The sequence below is a fragment of the Schistocerca serialis genome, chromosome 7 (genome assembly GCF_023864345.2).
Source record: "Schistocerca serialis cubense isolate TAMUIC-IGC-003099 chromosome 7, iqSchSeri2.2, whole genome shotgun sequence".
Taxonomy (NCBI): domain Eukaryota; kingdom Metazoa; phylum Arthropoda; class Insecta; order Orthoptera; family Acrididae; genus Schistocerca; species Schistocerca serialis.
In genome coordinates this window covers 248458296-248483278 of record NC_064644.1, presented here as the reverse complement: position 1 = coordinate 248483278, position 24983 = coordinate 248458296, and the positions used below count along the sequence as shown (strand labels likewise).

Genomic DNA, 24983 nt, shown 5'->3' with positions numbered 1-24983 from the left:
CTCGCGAGTCCCAAAGTGCTAACAGCAGTTCAGCTAGCACAACTACTGTGCGTAGGGAGCATAAAAGAACCGGATGTGATGGTCGAGCTAGCTAGCGACAGTTGCAGTGGTTTAAAAAGCGACGCCACTGAGAGTGGGTGACTAGAACTGAGTGATTTGTGGTGATGAATCATGCTAAACCCTGTCTCAATCCCATGAAATGTTGTGGGTTTGGCGAATTCCTGGAGAACATCACCTGTGATAATGTATAGTACCAACAGTGAAGTAAAGAGGAGGTGGTGTTATGGTAATGGGTGTATTGCGTACGATATAGGAATAGTTCGGAGACGATGACTGTGTGTATCGGCACTCTGTCATAAAGCAGCATCTATGAGGCAATGGTTTGGGGATAGTAGCATTCCCGAAATGGACTGGCCTGCCCACAGTCCCCAAATAAAGCCAATGGAACACTTTTGGGATAAATTAGAACGCCGACTTCTCTCTAGACTCCAGCCTCCAACATCGGCTCTTGAGGAAGAATGGGCTTCCATTCCTCCACAGACATTCAGATACCTCATTGAGAGTGTCCCCAGCAGAGTTCAGTCCATCATAAACGTAGACGGTGAAACCTACTAAGGGGTGGATACTTTTGACGTGATAGTTTAGTTAGGTATGCTGCAAAAAGTAGCACTACTTTGGCCTATCAAATGCTGCGAACAGAGGTTTTAAATAGCACCACATGCAAGCAATGGTTCTCTATTTCTGGCCGCCACTATTTATACTATCAGCTCCCGCACTCCATCACAGTTTAGTAGGGTTCCCGACTGCTGAAGCATCAGAGGTTTAAGGAAGGCTACCGATTTCTGACGACCAAGCCATTTGAGCATTTCTGTGCTTCCTTGTTGTGGTAATAACTATATTAACAGGTATTACGATAACTCAAAAGTACAACAGTAACCAAATCGCAAGGTCACCCATGCAGCCGCTCAGGTTATACACTCCTGGAAATTGAAATAAGAACACCGTGAATTCATTGTCCCAGGAAGGGGAAACTTTATTGACACATTCCTGGGGTCAGATACATCACATGATCACACTGACAGAACCACAGGCACATAGACACAGGCAACAGAGCATGCACAATGTCGGCACTAGTACAGTGTATATCCACCTTTCGCAGCAATGCAGGCTGCTATTCTCCCATGGAGACGATCGTAGAGATGCTGGATGTAGTCCTGTGGAACGGCTTGCCATGCCATTTCCACCTGGCACCTCAGTTGGACCAGCGTTCGTGCTGGACGTGCAGACCGCGTGAGACGACGCTTCATCCAATCCCAAACATGCTCAATGGGGGACAGATCCGGAGATCTTGCTGGCCAGGGTAGTTGACTTACACCTTCTAGAGCACGTTGGGTGGCACGGGATACATGCGGACGTGCATTGTCCTGTTGGAACAGCAAGTTCCCTTGCCGGTCTAGGAATGGTAGAACGATGGGTTCGATGACGGTTTAGATGTACCGTGCACTATTCAGTGTCCCCTCGACGATCACCAGTGGTGTACGGCCAGTGTAGGAGATCGCTCCCCACACCATGATGCCGGGTGTTGGCCCTGTGTGCCTCGGTCGTATGCAGTCCTGATTGTGGCGCTCACCTGCACGGCGCCAAACACGCATACGACCATCATTGGCACCAAGGCAGAAGCGACTCTCATCGCTGAAGACGACACGTCTCCATTCGTCCCTCCATTCACGCCTGTCGCGACACCACTGGAGGCGGGCTGCCCGATGTTGGGGCGTGAGCGGAAGACGGCCTAACGGTGTGCGGGACCGTAGCCCAGCTCCATGGAGACGGTTGCGAATGGTCCTCGCCGATACCCCAGGAGCAACAGTGTCCCTAATTTGCTGGGAAGTGGCGGTGCGGTCCCCTACGGCACTGCGTAGGATCCTACGGTCTTGGCGTGCATCCGTGCGTCGCTGCGGTCCGGTCCCAGGTCGACGGGCACGTGCACCTTCCGCCGACCACTGGCGACAACATCGATGTACTGTGGAGACCTCACGCCCCACGTGTTGAGCAATTCGGCGGTACGTCCACCCGGCCTCCCGCATGCCCACTATACGCCCTCGCTCAAAGTCCGTCAACTGCACATACGGTTCACGTCCACGCTGTCGCGGCATGCTACCAGTGTTAAAGACTGCGATGGAGCTCCGTATGCCACGGCAAACTGGCTGACACTGACGGCGGCGGTGCACAAATGCTGCGCAGCTAGCGCCATTCGACGGCCAACACCGCGGTTCCTGGTGTGTCCGCTGTGCCGTGCGTGTGATCATTGCTTGTACAGCCCTCTCGCAGTGTCCGGAGCAAGTATGGTGGGTCTGACACACCGGTGTCAATGTGTTCTTTTTTCCATTTCCAGGAGTGTATATACTACATATTCTGCTGCCATCATCTTGTCATTTGATGGAATCTCTCGCTCGATTGTATTCATGTTCTTATGTACAGGGCGTTTCAAAATGAGTATACGGGTTCTAAGGCTTTGTAGCATTTATTACATTCAACTTACAATTATAAATGGCTGTGCGGTTCTAGGCGCTGCAGTCTGGAGCCGAGCGACCGCTACAGTCGCAGGTTCGAATCCTGCCTCGGGCATGGATGTGTGTGATGTCCTTAGGTTAGTTAGGTTTAATTAGTTCTAAGTTCTAGGCGACTGATGACCTCAGATGTTAAGTCACATAGTGCTCAGAGAAATTTGAACCATTTTTTTTACAATTATAAATAACACATCAAATGAAAGAGCAGCTGAAACAGTCTTTCTTACAAGCGTTGAATGTGACCAACATTCGTCTAACACCGAATCGATATGGGAGTTCTTCTCAAACCCTGATCAGTGGGCCTGATGTAATTGATGCAAAGATGCTGGATAAGGTGGCTCAGCTAGTAGCGGGGACACATAGGTCTACACAAGAGCCTTTATGAATCCCCAACTGTACAAGTCGCATTGAGTCAGCTCATGTGTGAACGTGGAGGTCATGCAAAACAAGCCCCTTCCGGCAAATCCAGCAGTAAGGTGCAACATCGTTTAACCACTCTCGCACTGAGTTACGCCAGTGAGGAGGCGCACCACCCCGCTGCCAAATAAAGTTCTGTGATTCAGCTTCTTCCAGTTGTGGGAAAGACCCATAATACTAGCGCATCAAGATAAGAAACATCAGTGACAGTTGCTACACGAAAAAAGAAAGGCTCATAGACTTTCCGCCGGGATATGAAAGAAAAATTCAGTTTAGGGTAGCCTCTTTCCAACTGTGCTATCTCGTGGGGATATTTTTATCCTCAGATTCTCACATTACATTCGTTCACATTTCCACTTAGGTGAAATGTCTATTCATCACCGAAGACGACACGATACCGATCATCTTCATTGTCATGCAGCAACGTTTTGTTTGAAAAGTTGGTACTTAAACCGAACTCTGTAGGCTTTGAAGAGCTTTTAACAACTGCAAACGATAAGGACGTAGTTGTAAGTTTCTCCTTAAAGGTCTCCACACATACATCACTGGAAATGCTAATTCACAACTAATTCTCTTCCCTTTGCGTACAGGTACACAAACAAAACTGAGTTGCTCTTTCATTTGGTGAATTATCTGTAATCGTAAGTTGAATATAATGAAAGCTGCGAAGCCTTAAAACCCGTATATTTACGGTATATTGATGATTTTTACTTACGGACCGTCTGACAGCAACTGAGTAAAACACAATTTTAGTGCCACAAGCGTTTCGCCTTTATTTTCTGCAAGGCATCATCAATGGCCTGGAATATGTACAGTCGTGCTCAAAAGTATCCGACGACCTGAATTGCATTTCGCCTGATTCGCATGCAACCCACATAACGCAGCTGTCTAGCATGTCATCTAATCGCTCCTTGGTACAGTCGTTTGACTATTGAAATTGGTTCCAACAAGTCACCACCAGAAAACACTGCTCTGTATCGCAATAACTCAAGATGTAAAGTAATACCACGATACAACAAATATCAGGGAACACCTTATCACAGATAATACTGTCCTTAAGGCTTGTAAGCTCACATTTATTACAATAAATGATATACCTGAAATGTTACCGCTCTCATTACTACGTCAGACAGGTAATGCACGTAGTAAGTTCGTCGTATTCATGATCTCTTCAAAGCAACATACCGTACTTAGTATTTAACGCAAAAGACATTAAAAATTTAAGTTATTCACGAGCAGCTAGTTGAGAATATGTATGAACTTCAAATGACACGACGAAACGTCTCGTTCTGCATATGGATTCAAACTCAGGTCATGCAGACTAAGCAAAGATTTCGTGACTGACGGAAACTAACAGTCATTCCTGATTAGGCATACAGAGAGCGATATACCTCGATTTTAGACAGTATCAGTTAGCAAAAATCAACTTTAAATTACATAACGCAAACATTTTTAACGGACGCGAATTCCTACCCAGCACCTATTGTCCCTGTTAATGAACTACGAGAGGTGTTAAATATTGCTTCTTAACAAGTAACTTACTCGGAATGCCGTGAGGTAAACCTTTCTGTTGGACAAGGATTCGAACCCAGAACCTAATCGGGTAGATATCGAAGCACAATTAACTGTGACAGTTCGGATTTTCTCGGCAGTAGCTAAATGTTGTAACTGAAATGACGAGACGAAACATTATTTTTTTCCTTCCCAGGACTCCAACCCGGCACCTATCGCTGTTATATTCTAGAGAAAACGAACGTTAAATATGGGTTTGTTGCACCAGCAGCGACATGTGAGCATGTTTGAACTAGAAATAATATTATGAACAGTTCAGTGCTGACTGGGAATATTGATTCACACATATCGTTGTTGACTACATACAAAGAGACGTCAGCTACCGAATATTTCTCCACCAGCAGCTCGTAATAACATCTTGAACTTACAGTGATCTCGCAAATAGTTCTGTGTCTCACTGGGAATCAAAAACGTCACATTTCGTTAGTGCTGACAACGAATGAAAATACAATAAAAATCAAAACTATTATCCACCAGCCCATAGGTGTTCTCATGCTAGAGCGTAATAATACATAATGAAATCTTTAGTGCCGGGCCAGGGTTCGAACCCATTCACGCGCAATATGTGGAGATGTTGAGGAATCTGCAGTTTTGAACAAACAGCAAATTGTAGCCGAGCTGTATTGTCACGAAGGGATCAAATTCCGCGTTAAGGGCGGTCTGAGTTGCATTCCCAGTTCAGAACCAATTTTATCGACATACAGAGGCTCAGATAAAAGATGGAATACGTGTCCTGTGAGCCTACACGGCGTTTGTTTCGTCACTAGAAATAAATAACTAATATAAGAAAGGTTACTGGTGATAGTGTTTCTACACGTCGCCACTCTAGACTTTATTGTGGTTCACCCTAAAGTCTACTTAATAGAGAAGGAATATCATTTTTAATGTGAATTTCAGACCACAATACCATTTTATCGTCTTCAGTTGGTGTAGCCAGAAGAGAATGGAATCTGTCTCTCCCTATCTAAAAACATTGACCGAAGTTGGAATCGAAACTACCATCAGCCCAACAGACCACCAAATCCTCTTCGCTGTGGTTCGTTTTTCTATCGTAACGCCGTTGCGCTACACTGGACGAGAATTCTGATACACAGTTTCCCCGTAGTAATTTGCAGCATGTTCAGTAAATTCCTTTACTTGGTTGACCGAATCACCATGAACTAGCTGCCTCAGCTACCCAGTGCAAACATTCGACTCTATTTTGTAATCACCGAAATAAAATCACGTAACTGCCACCTACGCAGAACTGCCAACAGTGTAGGATGAAGAAATTTAAATAGGAAGTGTTCCTTTCCACTTGAGCTACGCTATTGCGCTATCTGTTCGTTGAAAACATCGTGCAGTGCAAAAAGAAAAGGTGTAACTGTTTGTCTCTCGGAAGTCTAAACCCGGCAATATGCATTATCTCACTGCGCTGTCGAATGCATAAGTTCTGGAGGATTAGTTTTTGAGTTCTGAGGGTGTTGCAGCTATACGTCACTTAGTAGCGTAATGGTAAGTGTCGCGACCTGTAGGTAAGGTGTCGCGAGTTCGAGTACATACATTGCTACATTTTTTAAAACGCAGTTCTACTGTCTGATGAAGTTATCAACGTAATGGAAATTGTAACATAATTCCCTTCACTTCTCAACCCAAAATTGTCTCATGTGGAAAAAAGGCTAACTTCTGCGACATTTTGTTCTTTTCAGTTTTAATAGACAGCCTGCATCTCGAAACTTTAGTACTATGTATGGGGAGAGCGCATCGTGCCAAAATACATAGGAAAAGTATTATCTACATTAGCTGTCGTCTGGTAGTGACATTTTATTCTTCTTCAAACCTTGTTTGACAGCTTTAACTCAGAACAAATTTTCTACATGCATGTAATCAATAAACTGCATGTGCATTTTCAGACTGTTACAAATAACATCAGAGAATTCGCGTATATCGTTGATGATTAAATTCTCTCTCATGTTTACTATTGTTTTAACATCACTAAAGGAAACCTAACGAAAATTGTGAACTGTATTGTAAAAAGTGAAATAAAACTACCCACGATAACCTTACGACGAAAGTCTGTTTTCATAAAACTAAGTATCTGTACACAAGCGTGCCTCTATCGACACGTATTAGTAAAATACTACTCACTTAGATTTTGATTGGGTCTGTGTTTAACTGGTATGCTGTGTTCTACTCAAGAGGTATGCAAATGTGGCATTTCATAAATAAACTTTTGTATTTCTAGAAACCCAAAATTTGCTTGTCAGCAGCGGAAAGAGGCGTTACCTGTTGTGCAGCATTGTAAGTTTTTCACCATTGCACTATGGTCCGAAAGTATTTTCCTGCGATTTCCATATCGAAGTTTGATCTGACTGCCTGTAGCTCTTTCACAGAAGGAATAAAAACGCTACAGTCAATGAGACTGGAAATGCGAACCGTAACAGATGCTTTTTTTACAGTTCAGCACGTTGCCACAGAGCTGGCGAAGACGTATATGTCTTAGCTTCCTCTTGCGAGACCAATAGTGGCTAGAACTCGTAAACAGCTATTTAAAGGACGAGATTAGTTGCGATTTTCACGTGCAACGACTTTCCTGGGATGAAAACCATAAATTTACAATCTTTTGTTACACCTCAAGCGATAATAACTCAGATTATTCACTGGAAATCACAAGTAAAATCAAGTGAACTTTGAGGCTTAATTCCGTGCACACCAGGAAGTAACTCGTCGATCACAGAGTTGCCAAACATACATTGCCATGTTGCCAAATCTCAGTTACAGTACCAGCAGGAAGAAGACGAAGCGATGTGATCCTACAGCGGGCTGGGAAGTGACCGTAGCTGGTGTCTCTAAGTCGCAGCTGCTACGTCCTGGAATACATAATGCGCCTGATTCGCATTTCTGTAACTAGGTTTAGGGACTAGAGCGTAATTACTAATAATACTGAGAACTGACTGCAAACTAAGCATCATAAATCAGTAACTCTCATTGTTGTTTTTATATTGATTGGCAACTCCATGGAGTGCTGTGTGCGCGAAGTGGCCGTGCGGTTACAGGCGCTGCAGTCTGGAACCGCAAGACCGCTACGGTCGCAGGTTCGAATCCTGCCTCGGGCATGGATGTTTGTGATGTCCTTAGGTTAGTTAGGTTTAACTAGTTCTAAGTTCTAGGGGACTAATGACCTCAGCAGTTGAGTCCCATAGTGCTCAGAGCCATTTTTGAGTGCTGTGTGCACAACGATCGTAAACGTTAAATTAAAAGTAAGGTCAGCGTTGGCCGTAATATTGATGTTTTACTGATAGCAGAATCGATTTTCTATCACATAGTGATCATCTTCAGTGCTGTACAAATTAAACTCAGATACTGGTATCAAGTTATCAATAACCAAAACTGAGAAGCGATCACAATAACAGTTATTGTTCTTCACTTAAGGCTCACATGCCAGGGTGATAAGTATGAAGGAAATGAACCTCTTGATTACTATAGGACCTCTTTGCTAAATGTCCACAGTAGCAATTAGGAACTCCCCGCAGACATTTGCTAACAGCGGCTCTAGCAACTTACTTTTTCTCTGGGTAGCTTCAAATATGGGCAATTTTGTCGCCTTAAATCCAATATTTTAAATATCACACAAGCAATTTGCCTGAGTAACTATAGAGTATTTTCTGATAGGTATTGACACGATCTTTTGCATCCATGTACCATAGAGAATCAAAGAAAGAAACCAAACACATTACATTGCATTTACTCTCTGTGTCTTGACTAACACATATGAATCCATGACAATAAAAAATTATTTGAAGCATCTCCTGTGAAAGGAAAAAGAACCGAATGTGATGCTTGAATTATAGTGCACTGGATCAGAAACAATGAAATTAATTCTGTGCCACATTGATGTATTGCATTCTAGTGTAATAAAATAATCATCAAATAAAATAGTTTTGTGCCTCCTTTGCTATCAAGAGTGAAACACAAATCGTAGACAGATTTTATTGGTCACCACTCAACATCATAAAATATTTTACATGGTAGAGTGTGCGGAGTGGAGCAGATGTTGTCGGCAGAAGGCGAGACAATGCAGTGCCTCAGCCCCCGCCGGTAGGCAGTTAACGGGTCCCAGAGAACTCAGATGCATGCGGTGTTCAGAGGCAGATGGTCGGCAAAGAAATCTTTCGCTAAAACATTGTTGAACCAAACTATTATTACCAGTGTGACAGAAAGCGAATTATATTGTAGATTCGCTTGTATTACTCATAGCTTCAGCACCGAGAGGAAAGGGGGATAAAAATTCTGTCGACGTGTGCTTTCGGTCGCCAGACGTCGTATTAGCTAGTCTCGCGATTTACCTCAAGACTACGGTCGTAGTCAAGAACGATGTGCTAAGACTGAAGTCAAGACTTCCTCTGGGAAGTGCCGTAGTCTACAATGTTGCCAGATCGAGCATATTGCCGGACATAGGATTCTGAGAGGAGCACGACTGTGTTGTTCATCTTACGTGAACGACTCGGCGGTCAATTTTTTGCTCTAAGACTGTATCTACAACACATATTGCACGCTGAAGACCCAGAATAATTAAAAAACAAAAAGTAGTTTATGAGAGCAATGTTAACTATAGCGTTAGAAGTATTCATAGTATTGTATAAGTGTGTGTAAACGCCTTCCAATGCCCACTCAAGGAAGGATACACAATCTAGCTACAATATTATAAATTCGCCTCAGTTTGCGGATGAACTCAGACTTAGGTTGATAATCATTTTGAATATTTAGCGGTACTGTACCCATTGGTTTTAAACTCGTTTTCAACCAATGATTCCCACAGCTACAGGAACACTACTTGTGATACCTCTTAGACAAAACGCTTACACAGTGCCATCAGACGAAAAGATCAACCTGACACAAACTGTGGGAAGTTTGTTTTACAAGCTTCGTACCTGGATAATGAGCTTTTTCCTATTTGAGATGTCTGTGAACGTTTGCTGCTTGAGACGATTTAAGACGAAACTAAATTCCTTCAGCTACGACAATGTTTAAAGAAATCGTCTTAACGGCACTAAATCGTGGTTCGTGAATCGTTTACCGGCCGCACTCTGCCGCATTTCGCTGGTTGGAAGGCAAAAAGCTTACTGACGAATTTCACGGAAGGAAAATGGGGACGAAATGTCTCCCACTGGAAGGTCATGTTGTTTTATTTAAATGATTACAAAATCATGTAAAACGAACAGTCAGGTTGTCAATATAAGAACATTACTGTTGTCAGTATGATGTTGCACTGCCCAGAGCCTGTAACGATAAAGGGCCCGTTTAGGTCAGGCATATTGTATACGTAAGTGGAAGAGAGAGAGCCACTAAATTCTACAATCCGTATGCATTGCATCCACACAGAAATTACTGTTACAGTGTATTATGGAGCCAAATGATTGAACTGCGTATTTTCCGGTGAGAAAGAGCACTGGCAAACAGTATTTGCTACATTAGGTCACTTAATCTGGTGTCACTCTGAGCTAGAATTTATGGTCAGCGACTAAGTGTAAGGTCAGTGGGTCTGATGCGAGTTTTGCAACTGTGATATATTTTCCTACATAATAGAAGCGAATATTAAATTTGAACTAGCATTGCGAAAATTTTGTACTTGGATAGCTTAGAATGAAAATCTTTCTGTTTATTGCAAAGGAAAACAATTTATTTTCTAAAACATTGTCTGTCATACACAACTTGAAACAGGTCATGTCGACCAAATCATATGGAGGAACTGACAGGGACGTATATCGGAAGGCAGTAAGATCTCTTGCCTTTTGGTTTGGTAGTACTCGATAGCCATTTCTAGGCGCAAGTAAATGAAGAAAGGCAGCCCGTTTTTGTTATCAAGTAACTTCTTCATCAATTACTTTAGTTCTAATGTAATCTACAAGTAATTGCTGATGTTTGATATTAACATGAAAAGGATTCCGTAGACAGGGAAAGAACCTGTTTTGGGAAAATACTTCTATAGTAACCAAAAGGCATCAAATGGTCTTCAAGTACAATGTTCCAGCAGCGGTATGAAGAAAATTATAGTAATAATGCCGGTAATAATCGAATTATCCGGTAACTTTACACTTCACAGTGGATTTTCTCGAACTAAGAAATTTGCTGAATTTGTGAAAATTTCAAAATGGCTTTACATCTAGCCTATGATGCCTAGAAGAGTCTTTACTTCCTGCTGACATAAGAATAGCATAATCTCCGCGTCAGAAACTTGCTTCTACTTAACCATTTAATAGGCTCGCGTTTTTTCCACCGTGACTAATTTTGTAAGCTAAGCACATCATCTGTTATAGCACACTCCTGGGGCGGGAAATGTGGCCACAATGGTCTGGTGGAACGAACTATCACAGGTGCAATGTGTGGGTTCAGGCATTTAATTTTAAGTGGCACAAACACATTTACTTTACTTCTGGTAACCTCAAGAGAAAGACGTTATAATCCAGAATCTGCATTAAACATCACGTTCTTTCATTAACAACTGGGCAGAGCCGCTTTACATTGGGAAATGACATAGCGGAAGTCATGGTAAACAGAAATACAGTCGGCAGTAAACTTACTTACATTAGAAAATTTTATTTTATTTGATGAACCGATAGCCATTTAAAGGAACAGGGCTATTATTTTACTTGTACTTGATTGAACCAGAGACGTTGAAAAATTTGGTGCTGGACTGTGATTCGAATTCGTATCTCCTCTTTCCAGGATCTGAATCTCTCGGAACAGTATAGTTCAATCATTTCGTTCCTTTTCCCAATACTACAATCTTCTCTAGGTCTCCTCCAAAGGTAAGTATGTGGGTCCGAATCCTAATCCAGTACAAAAATATTCATAATTTCATTTCAAGCCCTATCACGTGCACACCGGCCTGCTAGTGAAAATTAACGTACGTTTTTAATGTCTGTTCATGTGTTGCCAATAATCGCAATAGGTGTCGTTATTTCTGGTCAAACACGCACATATCTTACTGTTAGTGAGTAAGCAACTGATACATAAGCTATATTCGTGGATGCACAGTAGGTGTGCAGTTCGATTGTCGCTTAGACACAAAAGTTTGTATCCTTATTTTAGATTCAAACACCTAGCAGCTGGTAAGAAAAACCGATACGAAACATTTGATTTTACTTAGTTAACAATCCGATTATGTGTTGGGTTCGTATCTCCGTCGCAGAACTTCACATCATGCACTTCATCTTTAAATGCAAGCACACTTTCTTACTTCAGAATGGAAGTATATCAGACATCTTGCGTGGTTAGTTAACAGGGACGAAAGGGTCTTGATATAAGTCCCAGTTTATTACAAAAATTGTCGTCTATTATTTTCAAGTTTAGTTTTAGTTACTGGTATTGGAAAAAATTTCGGTAATTCATGACTCTTCATGGCTAGTCATCAATATGATATGAATAGTTTAGATTAATTCATATTTCATAGATCATAAATACAATATTTCTTAATGATGTGGAACGTGTCATTTTAATGAAAGAGTTCATTAGATACCATGATTCAATTTTTTTACAACAATTTTTTACTCTCTCTCTCATACTTTTTTATTTTTATCTCTCTCTCTCTCTCTATCTATCTATCTATCTTTCTCTCTCTCTCTCTCTCTCTCTCTCTCTCTCTCTCTCTCTGTCACACACACACACACATTCTTTTTTATTTTTATTTCTTTGTTGTGCACGACTATCGGCGAGGCACGAAAACGTCTGTGAATGAGTTTCTTAGTTTTGAGTACACTTACGAAAGAAATATAAAAACAACTATGAGAGTTACTGATTTATGACGCTTAGTTTGCAGTCAGTACTGAGTATTATTAGTAATTACGCTCCACTCCCTAAACCTAGTTATATAAATGCGAATCAGACGCATTATGTATTCCAGGCCGTAGCAGCTGCGACTTGGAGACCCAGCCCGCTGTAGGATCACATCGCTTCGTCTTCTTCCTGCTAGTACTGTAACTGAGATTTGGCAACATGGCAACGTATGTTTGGCAACTCTGTGATCGACGAGTTACTTCCTGGTGTGCACGGAATTAAGCCTCAAAGTTTACGTGATTTTACCTGTCATTTCCATTGAATAATCTGAGTTATTATCGCTTGAGGTGTAACAAAAGATTGTAAATTTACCGTTTTCATGCCAGGAAAGTCGTTGCACGTGGAAATCGCAACTAATCTCGTCCTTTAAATAGCTGTTTACGAGTTCTAGCCACTATTGGTCTCGCAAGAGAAAGCTAAGACACATACCTCTTTGCCAGCTCTGTGGTAACGTGCTGTACTGTGCTGCCGGCACGGTAGCTCAGCGTGTTCGGACAGAGGGTTACGTACCCTCTGTAATAAAAAAACTGAGTTAATCGATCATCAAAGAACTTAATCGGATGTCTTACGACGTCCGCCCCGAGCAGATACAACGAACAAACGCGGATAAAATGAGAATTTAAAAAAAAAAAAAAACTGTGAAAAAGCATCAGTTATGGTTTGCAGTTCCAGTCTCATTGACTGTAGCGTTTTTATTCCTTCTGTGAAAGAGCTACAGGCAGTCAGATCAAACATCGATAAGAAAATCGCAAAAAACTACTTTCGGCCCATAGTGCAATGGTGCAAAACTTTCCGCTGCTGACAAGCAAATTTTGGGTTTCTAGGAATACATGAGTTTATTCATGAAATGCCACATTTGCATACCTCTTGAGTATAACACATCAAACCAATTAATCACAGACCCAATCAAAATCTAAGTGAGTAGTATTTTACTAATTCGTGTCGATAGAGGCACGCTTGTGTACAGATACTCAGTTTTATTAAAACAGACTTTCATCGTAAGGATATCGTGGGTAGTTTTATTTCATTTTTTATAACACAGTTCACAAATTTCGTAAGGTTTCCTTTACTTTTGTTAAAACAACAGTAACAATGAGAGAGAAATTAATCATCAACGATATATGCGAATTCTCTGATGTTATTTGTAACAGTCTGAAAATGCACATGCAGTTTATTGATTACATGCATGTAGAAAACTTGTTCCGAGTTAAAGCTGTCAAACAAGGTTTGAAGAAGAGTAAAATGTCACTACCAGACGACAGCTAATGTAGATAATACTTTTCCGACGTATTTTGGCACGATGCGCTCTCCCCATACATAATACAAAAGTTTCGAGATGCATCTACTGCCTGGCTGTCTATTAAACCTGAAAAGAATAAAATGTCGCAGAAGTTAGCCTTTTTTCCACATGAGACAATTTTGGGTTGAGAAGTGAAGGGAATTATGTTACAATTTCCATTACATTGATAACTTCATCAGACAGTAGAACTGCGTTTTAAAAAATGTAGCAATGTATGTACTCGAACTCGCGACACCTTACCTACAGGTCGCGACACTTACCATTACGCTACTAAGTGACGTATAGCTGCAACACCCTCAGAACTCAAAAACTAATCCTCCAGAACTTATGCATTCGACAGCGCAGTGAGATAATGCATATTGCCGGGTTTAGACTTCCGAGAGACAAACAGTTACACCTTTTCTTTTTGCACTGCACGATGTTTTCAACGAACAGATAGCGCAATAGCGTAGCTCAAGTGGAAAGGAACACTTCCTATTTAAATTTCTTCATCCTACACTGTTGGCAGTTCTGCGTAGGTGGCAGTTACGTGATTTTATTTCGGTGATTACAAAATAGAGTCGAATGTATGCACTGGGTAGCTGAGGCAGCTAGTTCATGGTGATTCGGTCAACCAAGTAAATGAATTTAATGAACGTGCTGCAAATTACTACAGGGAGCCTGTGTGTCAGAATTCTCATCCAGTGTAGCGCAACGGCGTTACGATAGAAAAACGAACCACAGCGAAGAGGATTTGGTGGTCTGTTGGGCTGATGGTAGTTTTATATATGTACGGTCTCGTTTCGATTCCAACTTCGGTCAATGTTTTTAGATAGGGAGAGACAGATTCCATTCTCTTCTGGCTACACCAACTGATGACGATAAAATGGTATTTTGGTCTGAAATTCACATTAAAAATGATATTCCTTCTCTATTAAGTAGACTTTAGGGTGAACCACAATAAAGTCTAGAGTGGCGACGTGTAGAAACTCTATCACCAGTAACCTTTCTCATATTAGTTATTTATTTCTAGTGACGAAACAAACGCCGTGTAGGCTCACAGGACACGTATTCCATCTTTTATCTGAGCCTCTGTATGTCGATAAAATTGGTTCTGAACTGGGAATGCAATTCAGACCGCCCTTAACGCGGAATTTCACCCTTCGTGACAATACAGCTCGGCTACAATTTGCTGTCTGTTCAAAACTGCAGATTCCTCAACATCTCCACATATTGCGCGTGAACGGGTTCGAACCCTGGCCCGGCACTAAAGATTTCATTATGTATTATTAAGCTTTAGCATGAGAACACCTATGGGCTGGTGGATAATAGTTTTGATTTTTATTGTATTTTCATTCGTTGTCAGCACTAACGAAATGTGACGTTTTTGACTCCCAGTGAGGCACAGAACTATTTGCGAGATCACTGTAAGTTCAAGATGTTATTTCAAGCTGCTGGTGGAGAAAAATTCGGTAGCTGACGTCTCTTTGTGTATAGTCAACAACGATATATGTGGAGCAATATTTCTAGTCAGCACTTACTGTTCGTCATATTATTTCTAGTTCAAACATGCTCACATGTCGCTGCTGGTGCAACAAACCCATATTTAACGTTCGTTTTCTCTAGAATATAACAGCGATAGGCGCCGGGTTGGAGTCCTGGGAAAGAAAAAATGAATGTTTCGTCTCGTCATTTCAGTTACAACATCTAGCTACTGCCGAGAAAATCCGAACTGTCACAGTTAATTGTGCTTCGATATCTACCCGATTAGGTTCTGGGTTCGAATCCCTGTCCAACACAAAGCCTTACCTCACGGCATTTCGAGTAAGTTACTTGTTAAGAAGCAATATTTAACATCTCTCGTAGTTCATTAACAGGGACAATAGGTGCTGGGTAGGAATTCGCGTCCATTAAAAATGTTTGCGTTATGTAATTTAAAGTTGATTTTTGCTAACTGATACTGTCTAAAATCGAGGTATATCACTCTCTGTATGCCTAATCAGGAATGACTGTTAGTTTCCGTCAGTCACGAAATCTTTGCTTAGTCTGCATGACCTGGGTTTGAATCCATATGCAGAACGAGACGGTTCGTCGTGTCATTGGAAGTTCATACATATTCTCAACTAGCTGCTAGTGAATAACTTAAATTTTTAATGTCTTTTGTGTTAAATAATAAGTACGGTATGTTACTTTGAAGAGGAAATCATGAATACGACGAACTCACTACGTGCATTACCTGTCTGACGTAATAATGAGAATGGTAACATTTCAGGTATGTCATTTATTGCAATAAATGTGAGCTTACAAGCCTTAAGGACAGTATTATCTGTGATAAGGTGTTCCCTGATATTTGTTGTATCGTGGTATTACTCGTATTTTACAGCCGGCCGGAGTGGCCGTGCGGTTCTAGGCGCTGCAGTCTGGAACCGAGCGACCGCTGCGGTCGCAGGTTCGAATCCTGCCTCGGGCATGGATGTGTGTGGTGTCCTTAGGTTAGTTAGGTTTAATTAGTTCTAAGTTCTAGGCGACTGATGGCCTTAGAAGTTAAGTCGCATAGTGCTCAGAGCCATTTGAACCATTACTTTACATCTTGAGTTATTGCGATACTGCGCAGTGTTTTCTAGTGGTGACTTGTTGGAACCAATTTCAATAGTCAAACGACTGTACCAAGGAGCGATTAGAGGACCTGCTAGACAGCTGCGTTATGTTGGTTGCATGCGAATCAGGCGGAATGCAATTCAGGTCGTTCGGATAATTTTGAGCATGACTATACATATGTTAGCTATTTAATTTACATTTTTTGTCACTGTGCCTATAGGTTATAAACAGTTCTGGTGGTTGGTATTTCCTATTAAGTAGTAATGTTTTGAACTGTACTTACATGTTGTGTGGACAATTGCAACAGGAGAGTAATATGTAAGATATTGTCCACGCAGCCTGTAAGTACAGTTCAAAACATTACTACTTAATAGGAAATACCAACCACCAGAACTGTTTATAACCTATAGGCACAGTGACAAAAAATATAAATTAAATAGCTAACATATGTACATATTCCAGGCCACTGATGATGCCTTGCAGAAAATAAAGGCGAAACGCGTATAGCACTAAAATTGTGTTTTATTCAGTTGCTGTCAGACGGTCCATAAGTAAAAATCATCAATATACCGTAACATTACACGCAACTGAGGAAGAAAGGACTAAAAAAGTTGAAGATGTCCCGTATATTTATTTTGAAACACCCTTTATTTCAGTATTTCTTGTGTGAAACTTTCTCCTATTGGCCGACCACTAGCTCCTAGTTTAATAACTTGTAAAAACTGGAAAGTTTAAGTACGCTTTACTGGTCATTTCAGTGTTATCACATTAATGGATTACATTTATAAGCAGAGTCGGATTCTTAACTTGCAATCCAAGCCATTCAGAAATTAGGAAATTTAATTTAAGTGTGCTGTAACAGAGGTCTTAACTCAGTATATCTGTTTATTTGAGTCTGTCTATGACTCTTATTTATGAAGTGTTCTAATATTTCCACCTGTCTTTATTTTCTCTTAGTAGCTTGATTTTAACAATAGCGAGGAAGCAAGAGACCAAGAATAATTAAACCTGCAAGTATAAGATGATGCTTTAGTGCTGTGGGCGCACGACAGCAAGGTATTTAGCGCCTGCAAATACAAGACGAAGCTGATGCTTGGTTCACAGTCACGATAGGAAGCAGTACGGCAAGTGGCCAGTTCTGTAAGAACAGACAACACCAGGGTGGGACCCATTACACACTGATCTCTACTTCCAGTTCCTGTCATTTACTTTGCTTGAAATCGTATGAGTCTTCGTAAGATTAAAAGTTAAGTCGTTTGCTATTAACTGCACTGCGTGGCAAAATAAGTAAAGCACCCAGAAGAGATCGTAGGATGTCGGTGTAACCTCGCACATGTACACACCATTGGTGGGTATGTAAATGATGAGAGTTGCAATTCTCTACGACAGGTATAACGGCCTCCTCACTGCATTAGCGTTTTTCGTGTTTAGTGCTGCTACCTGGCACGGTAGGGTATATAGGGAGCGTGAACAGCTTCAGATGTTGGGTGATCGCTGTGAAGGACTCTGAGATGCCATGTACTCGTGGGAGACAGAGTTATGAGAACCTGAAAGTGTTTGATAGGGGGCTGATTGAGAGCCTCCACTTGACCGGCTGGTCGAATTGTGCAGTATCCAGATTGGTGGTGCGTTCGAATGTGACAGTGGGCCAACGTTGAACTTCATGGCTCGAAATTTAACACGAACATCAATACGATATGCTTTTAATAATTTCCACGACGAAACGCTGCCTCAAAACTTGGCATAAAACCCAAAGAGATTCTGGTCATATGTAAAGTACACCATCGGCAACGTGCGATCAATACCATCACTGTGCGATAACAATGGTGATGTCACTGACGACAGCGCCACTAAAGCATAATTACTGAACGTGGTTTTCCGAAACTCCGTCACCAAATAGACGATTTAAATATTCCAGAATTCGAATACAGAACAACTGCCAATATGAGTAACTTAGAAGTAAATCTTGTGAATTACTGCTAGCTCTTTATTCTCACCAAGTAATGTATGCTGTCGACAGGGGATTTCAAGTTGACCCCATATTTTTAGATTGCCAGAAGGCTTGTGACAAGTTTGCTCACAAGCGCCTTCTAATCAAATTACATGCCTAGGGAGTATCGTGTCACCTGTGTGACAGGATTCGTGAATTCCTGCCAAAAAATCACAGTTCTTAGTAACTGACGGAAAGTCTTCGGGTAAAAAACATGTAATATCTAGCGTTCCCCATGGAAATGTTACAGACCGTCTGCTGTTCCTGATCTACGTCAACGACATAGGAGATAATCTAAGCAGTCTTCTTAGATTGTTTACAGGTGATTCTTCTTCTAAAGTCATCAGACGATCAAACCCAACTGGAAAATGATTTAAACAAGATGTCTACATGGTACGAAAGGTAGCAATTGACTCTAAATTATGAAAGTGTAAAGCCATCCACATAAGTACTACAAGGAATTCGCTTCATTTGGTTACACGATAAATCACGCAAACGTAAAGGCTGTAAATTCAAGTAAACAATTTGGGGTTACAATTACGAATAACCGAAATTGGAACGATCAAAAAGAAAAGGTTATGGGGAAAGCAAACCAAGGACTTCAATTTATTGTCAGACCACTTAAAAAGTGCTACATGTCCACTAAAGTGACTGCTTACACCACGCTTGTCCGCCCTCTCCTGGAGTGTTGTTGTGCGATGTGGGATTCTCATCAGACTGGACCGAAAGAGTTCAAAGAAGGGCAGAGGAAAGAGAGTGCTACGAACATGGTATACGACTTGGGGTAGCAATCATTAAAACAAAAGCGTTTTACGCTGTGGTAGGACTTCGTTCGTGAAATTTCAATCATCAACTTCCTCCTCCGATGACTGCGAAAATATTCTGTTGGCCCCCCCCTCCCTACAGGCGGAGAAATGATCATCATGATAAAATAAGATAAATCGGAGAAAGAAAGATTTAAGATCTCGTTGAGCCGCGCGGCCTGCGAGAGTGGAACTGTAGAGAAATAGCTTTAAGGTGGTTAGATGAACCCTCTGCCAGACCCTTAATTGTGAATTGTAGTGTAATCATGTAGATGTAGATGGGAACGTGAAGGCAAGCATATTCGTCGTCAAAGTTCCGGCGACTGCGACTGACCATCACAAGCGAGGACTGACGTGTTTTACACCAATCACATCGTAGCCCCTTCACTACTTCACCTGCCTTCAAAAAAAACGTGTTGGGCTGCCTGCAACATTCTCTGTAATACAACACTGTTGGTCAGAAATTAGTACCAGCCGGATTAAGGAATTAATGTCGCTTGAATAGACTGCAGTTAACACCACAACGCAAACAGCTGCATTTAGAGTGATGCCATGGCCGGGAAGCATGGACTGGTGATAAATGGCGTCGGATTGTGTTTAGCAATGAATCGCGATTCTGCATTACCCCGTACGACCGCCGTCCCATTCTGCCAATGTTTTAGACAGGCACAGTGGTGTCACACCTGGCGTCATGGTGTGAGGAACCATCAGGTATGGTTGGTTGGTTGATTTGGGGGAGGGACCAAACGGCAAGGTCATTGGTCACATCGGATTAGGGAAGGATGCGGAAGGAAGTCGGCCGCGCCCTTTCAAAGGGACCATTCCGGCATTTGCCTGAAGCATTTAGGGCAATCACGAGAAACCTAAATCAGGATGGCAGCACGCGAGTTTGGACTGTCGTCCCCCCGAATGCGCTTCCAACGTGCTAACCACTACGCCACCTCACCCGATCGTCAGATACGAGTTCGCTCATCAATAGTAGTGATAAGAGAACTTTGACAGCACAACAGTGTGTAATGGACATGCTGCGTTCTCATGCGACCATATCGTGGTGCCATTTTTCAAGAGGACAATGCTTGTTCACACAGAAACGTGCCTCTATAAACTGTTTTGATGTTGGGGTAATGCTGTGCCCAGCTAGATCCCGAGATCTAGCATGCGTAAGATCATCTCGGACATCAACTCCGTCTTAGTACCGTTATTCATGATATCAAGGACCACATATAACACTTGTAGGCCAGCTTTCCTTAGGATAGGACATAACGTCTGTATGACACCCTTCTCAAACGAATCAGTGCATGCATCCAGGCTAAAGATGGTGCAACGTCATCCCTATTAGTGGGTTCACACTGCCAAGTTATTTTTACTCGTAAATTTTGTAATCCCTGAAGTACCATCGCATACCCTCCCAAACCACTGAAGTTTAATTTGAATATCTCTTCTTCTGTGTGCTTCTCTTTTGCCGTCAGGCAACGCAGCTGTGAGGCTGTTTCACTATTCTCCTAGTTGATGGATATGTTTGGACCCTTATAACAATACCTGTATCATCAGCGACTATCATAGGTTTTCAGGATCCTTCCATTGTCCCAGGTAAAGCATTTTTGTAGGATCGGGCCAAGCACAGCCCCTTGTGGAACACTATATTTAACAATTTCCCCACTCCGAAAATACTGGACCAGTAGTGTTGAGTTGTTAATAGCTGTATGGGCGAACACATGGTGCAGGCCGCTCGGCACTGTGTGTGCAGGTGGTGACGTACCTGTCGAGCCGCGGGCTGCGCAGCCACGTGGACGAGCGCGTGGTGGCCGAGGTGAGCCGCGGCGCCGTCGCCAGCGGAGACTCCGACGCGTGGCACGAGGTTCCGCTCACCGTACCGCCGGTGCCGCCCTCCTCGCGCTTCACCAACTGCTGCAAGCTCATGGACATCGACTACCGCCTCGACGTGAGTGCCAGCCTTTCTTCTCTCTCCTGTAGCGTTCTGCGTGTACAAACTACATACAGTGTGTAGTCGTCATGATATCAGACCTTACATGAGACAAACAACGTGTCGTTATGTGGAAACCAACATCTCTACCGCCCTGTCAGCCTCGATCTCCACCTCTGAATTCATCATCTGCCACGGCATCCATATACACTTGAACTGGCACCAGCTCATTCCGCCTCGCCTTCTTCTCTGCTGTCCAGCTCGAGTTCCTCACCTACACAGCTCCAGTCCCACCCTCTTGCCGTTGTGGTTTTCATCCAGAAGACTGATTTGATGTAGCTCTCCATCCTACTCTGTCGGCATAACTACCGCAACCTACATTCATTTGAACCTGCTTACCCTTAACAATCAATAATCCACAATTTGTATATGCTATGACCTTGGGAAAGTTTATGACTGTGTATAGCATATTGGTCTCCTTTTCCAACTCCAGACAGATTCACATCGAAGTATCCCCGCCTTACTGTCCCCTTTCTCTCTAACCGCCGCCATTTTGTCACTATTGATACCAATTTCCATATCTTCCATCCTACTGTAGGCGTTCCAAAGGGCTCTGTCCAATCTCTACTCCTTTATATCTTCTGCACAGTCACTCAAATCCATCAGCATGCTGATAACATCGTTTTCCTATGTCTCTATCCTACACTCTAGAAATCCCAAAGATTCCTGTAACTCAACTATATCCAGTTTACATCCTGATCTAACCACTGCCTCTCAAGACAAATGCTTCCAAAACCAAGTAAATAATCATAGGCTGAACCACCATAGGTTCTATCCCCCTGAGTTCTACCTAACCATTTACGACCGTTCTATCCCACCAACCAACACACCAAACAGCTCAAATCTCCGCTCGACCGGCGTCTAATATGGAAGCCTCATGTGCTTGCCATCCAACAGAAATCTCACAATAGACTAAACGTACTAGCTAGTAGAAAAAGGGAATTGCATCCCTCTGCTAACCTCCACACCAACGAAACATTGGTTTGAGCTATTCTGTCTTATTTCTATGTTCCACAAAATTCTTGTTACCCTAAATCCTAGAAAGCCTTGCATTTCACCTATCCACAGCCTTCTCCCTGTGGATAGTGAACTGCATCTAATTCCCACCTCTCCTCACTGACACAGAACACCTTCATACATCAACACTATCCACAAACCTGACTCGATCAATCATATGGGTAATAGAGTGCTTCCGTGTGTTCTGCCGAGTTATTGTTTCCATTTCATGCACTGCAACCAGTCGAGGTAGCGAGTGCACATAACAGCGAAACTCGCAAAGCCTCAAGAAGACAGCTTAGTCGATCGTCGAGATGTTATGCATAAAATGGAAACAACAACTCGGAAGAACACAAGGAAGCACACTATCAATCAATCGCACCCAGAAAAACCTGAGAGATCAAACCATATAGTTTCCCAATTTCCAACCGTGGTTTGCTACTACACCTATACCGACACTTTCCACCAATCCTAAAACTCTGAACACTCCAGAGACTCTCCCAATCAAAACTTCAACAAATGCATCTTCCAGACAATGAAATTCACTCCGATATTTATCCGTCCTGTCAATTTCAACTCTTTCTTTTCTAGCACACCCAACATCAGGATTTCCCCTCCAACCCTTCCTTCTCCATCTTTCCCAATCCCCTTCCTCTTCAAATTACAGCCGACACCCCAGCTCTCAATCCCTATCTGTTTCCTACCATCCACATCCATTCCAGCACCTAGCCTCATCTCTGGAGTTACAGCCCAACACACCATTCTGCTTATATCCTCACCCTACAACCCAACAGAACGCCCAACATTTTCCTCGCTTAAATATCCCTCCCCTGTACAGGACCTTCAATTCCTGATAGATCTTCAGTGTTTCATTTTAAGATCGTCACCTGCCTGCACCATATTTTTATATATCTGTTTATTTTTTATCTTACCTATAGCCTTTGTTTTTAATTAAAAGTGAAGAAAGTCAACAGTTTAATGTTATTACTGCCATCGATAGAATCATCTTCTTCATCAGTTTTAAAACTGTAATTAAGTGGTTTGCCTTTTAACTGTATTGTTTGAACTTCATACATATTTTGAACCTTTTCTTTCAAGAATGAGATGCAAGTACCGGCGAGAGACCATGTCCCGCTCATATGAGGCGAGGGAATGAAGCAAAAACAAAGAAAAAATCCCAAACTAACATCTCGAACAGCATACTGATGAATACCCGTGGCGGCCGGCTAATAGAGAAAGCATTAAGTAACCTTAATTCATCGTTTTCAGTCAAGACTTTTTCATTGCAATCGTCAAGTCTCGAGCAGCGTTTATTTACACAGAAGAACATATCACTAATATTTCTTTCCTTAATTATTGTTGTTTTAAGGACACTAAAATTTTTCTAAGACATTTTTCGAGATCAATAAATTAAATTATAGACTGACGCTAGGGAGGGATATCGCTACCGAACAGATGCGATTAGCCTTTTGTTTCGTGTAAGTATTTGTGTACAAACGTTCTGAAATTGTAGATAAAGGTCTCGTGAAGGTATGAGCAGAAGTGTATTAAATATTATTTACATTATCTTTTCTTTGTCCACAATATGAACTTCGTAATTCCTTTTTATACAATCATGAATACTGGTAAAGGTTTTCCCAATGATGAATCACAAAGAAATTATCCGAAACCTGCGTTGAAAAGGACATACTTTGAATACAAAACACCTTACAAGGTGCGTACGAAACATTTTTCTCCTGAGTATTTTGACACTGTAGCCTCTATTTTCGGAAGAAAAACTAAAGCAAGATGTGTTTCCACTTATTTCTTTTAATTTTCATATGTCTTCTGCATCGGAGAGTGAAATGTAGAACGCCCTTTATTTGTACTTTTATCGATGTAATTCGAAACAAAATTGTTATGCAAAAAATTCAGTTGCTTAAACTTAGAGTTTCATTCAATTTAAAACCATAATTAGCTAAAGTTTGTTTCAGTTTGTACAAAAATCCATGGGGGGCACATGATAAGTGGTACTGAATAAGAGCTGCTATTATCAGAGGATTAACAGTCACAAAACTGTGAGGAAAAATTCAGTAGCAGAAGTTCGTAGCAAAATTCTCTTACTTGTAATGGCAGTCAGTGTAGAAAGCCGGGACATACATTGGTCATTAGATCAAAAACTCGATAAACGATAAAGATTTTAAGACGACAAAATGTTAATACTCTCTGATTTATTATAATAGTTTTCTCTATAATCAGCATCATTTTTTGATATATCCTGCTTCTTGTCTTAATGTTGTTTCGGTATCTGCACTGGACAAATAATGATCATAAAACGTTAACGTCTATTTGTGTAGAAGCAACACGTAATGGATCCTTAACACCACTGACAGCAGCAAACGAAAATTAAAATGCGCTTTTTACGATTCGTATGAAAACGAATCTGAAACGTTTTGTTCCAGTCCCGTGTGAACGTTGAACCATTTTATGCACAGTTTACTAAAAAAGAGCAGTTCACTGAAGAACAGGTAATTCTGGTGCTTGTGTAGAAGACATACAGAAATGAACATAAATACAAAATTTCACAAATTGCTATGCTTTTTCATCAAGCTAGAGGTTAAAACGACAATAGGTGGACTAATATTGAGAAGTAAGTAAAAATAACGTTAGTTATATTGCTAAATCTGCAATATTAACACAGTAGGTCATTCAGGTTTTAAGCTCAGTTCTTGATTTCAGTTAAAAATGCAGAAACCCATTATAGATCCACATTGTATAGTGTAAATGACAGCGACTCGAACTTATTCCGCTCGTTACATGATTTCGTTGGTTTCAAAGCTCATCGCGGCAGAGAAAAAGGCTGACACGGTCTAAATGTACAGGGCTACAATTATTGATCTATTTGAAATAAAATCGTCATAACTTCTGAACGGTTTGCGTTAGGACGTTCCAACGCCACGGTTGGCCGCGGGGCATGATGGAA

The 24983-nt window shown here is 41.7% G+C and overlaps 1 protein-coding gene across 1 annotated transcript in view; it reads left to right on the top strand.

The window, feature by feature from the left end:
* The window catches only part of LOC126412994 (arrestin domain-containing protein 17-like), a 198760-nt gene that overhangs the window by 140471 nt on the left and 33306 nt on the right, over positions 1 to 24983 (top strand). The window contains exon 8 of the mRNA XM_050082886.1: positions 20789 to 20983. Coding sequence (XP_049938843.1) covers positions 20789 to 20983 — 195 coding nt within the window. The remainder of the gene's footprint in view (positions 1 to 20788; positions 20984 to 24983) is intronic.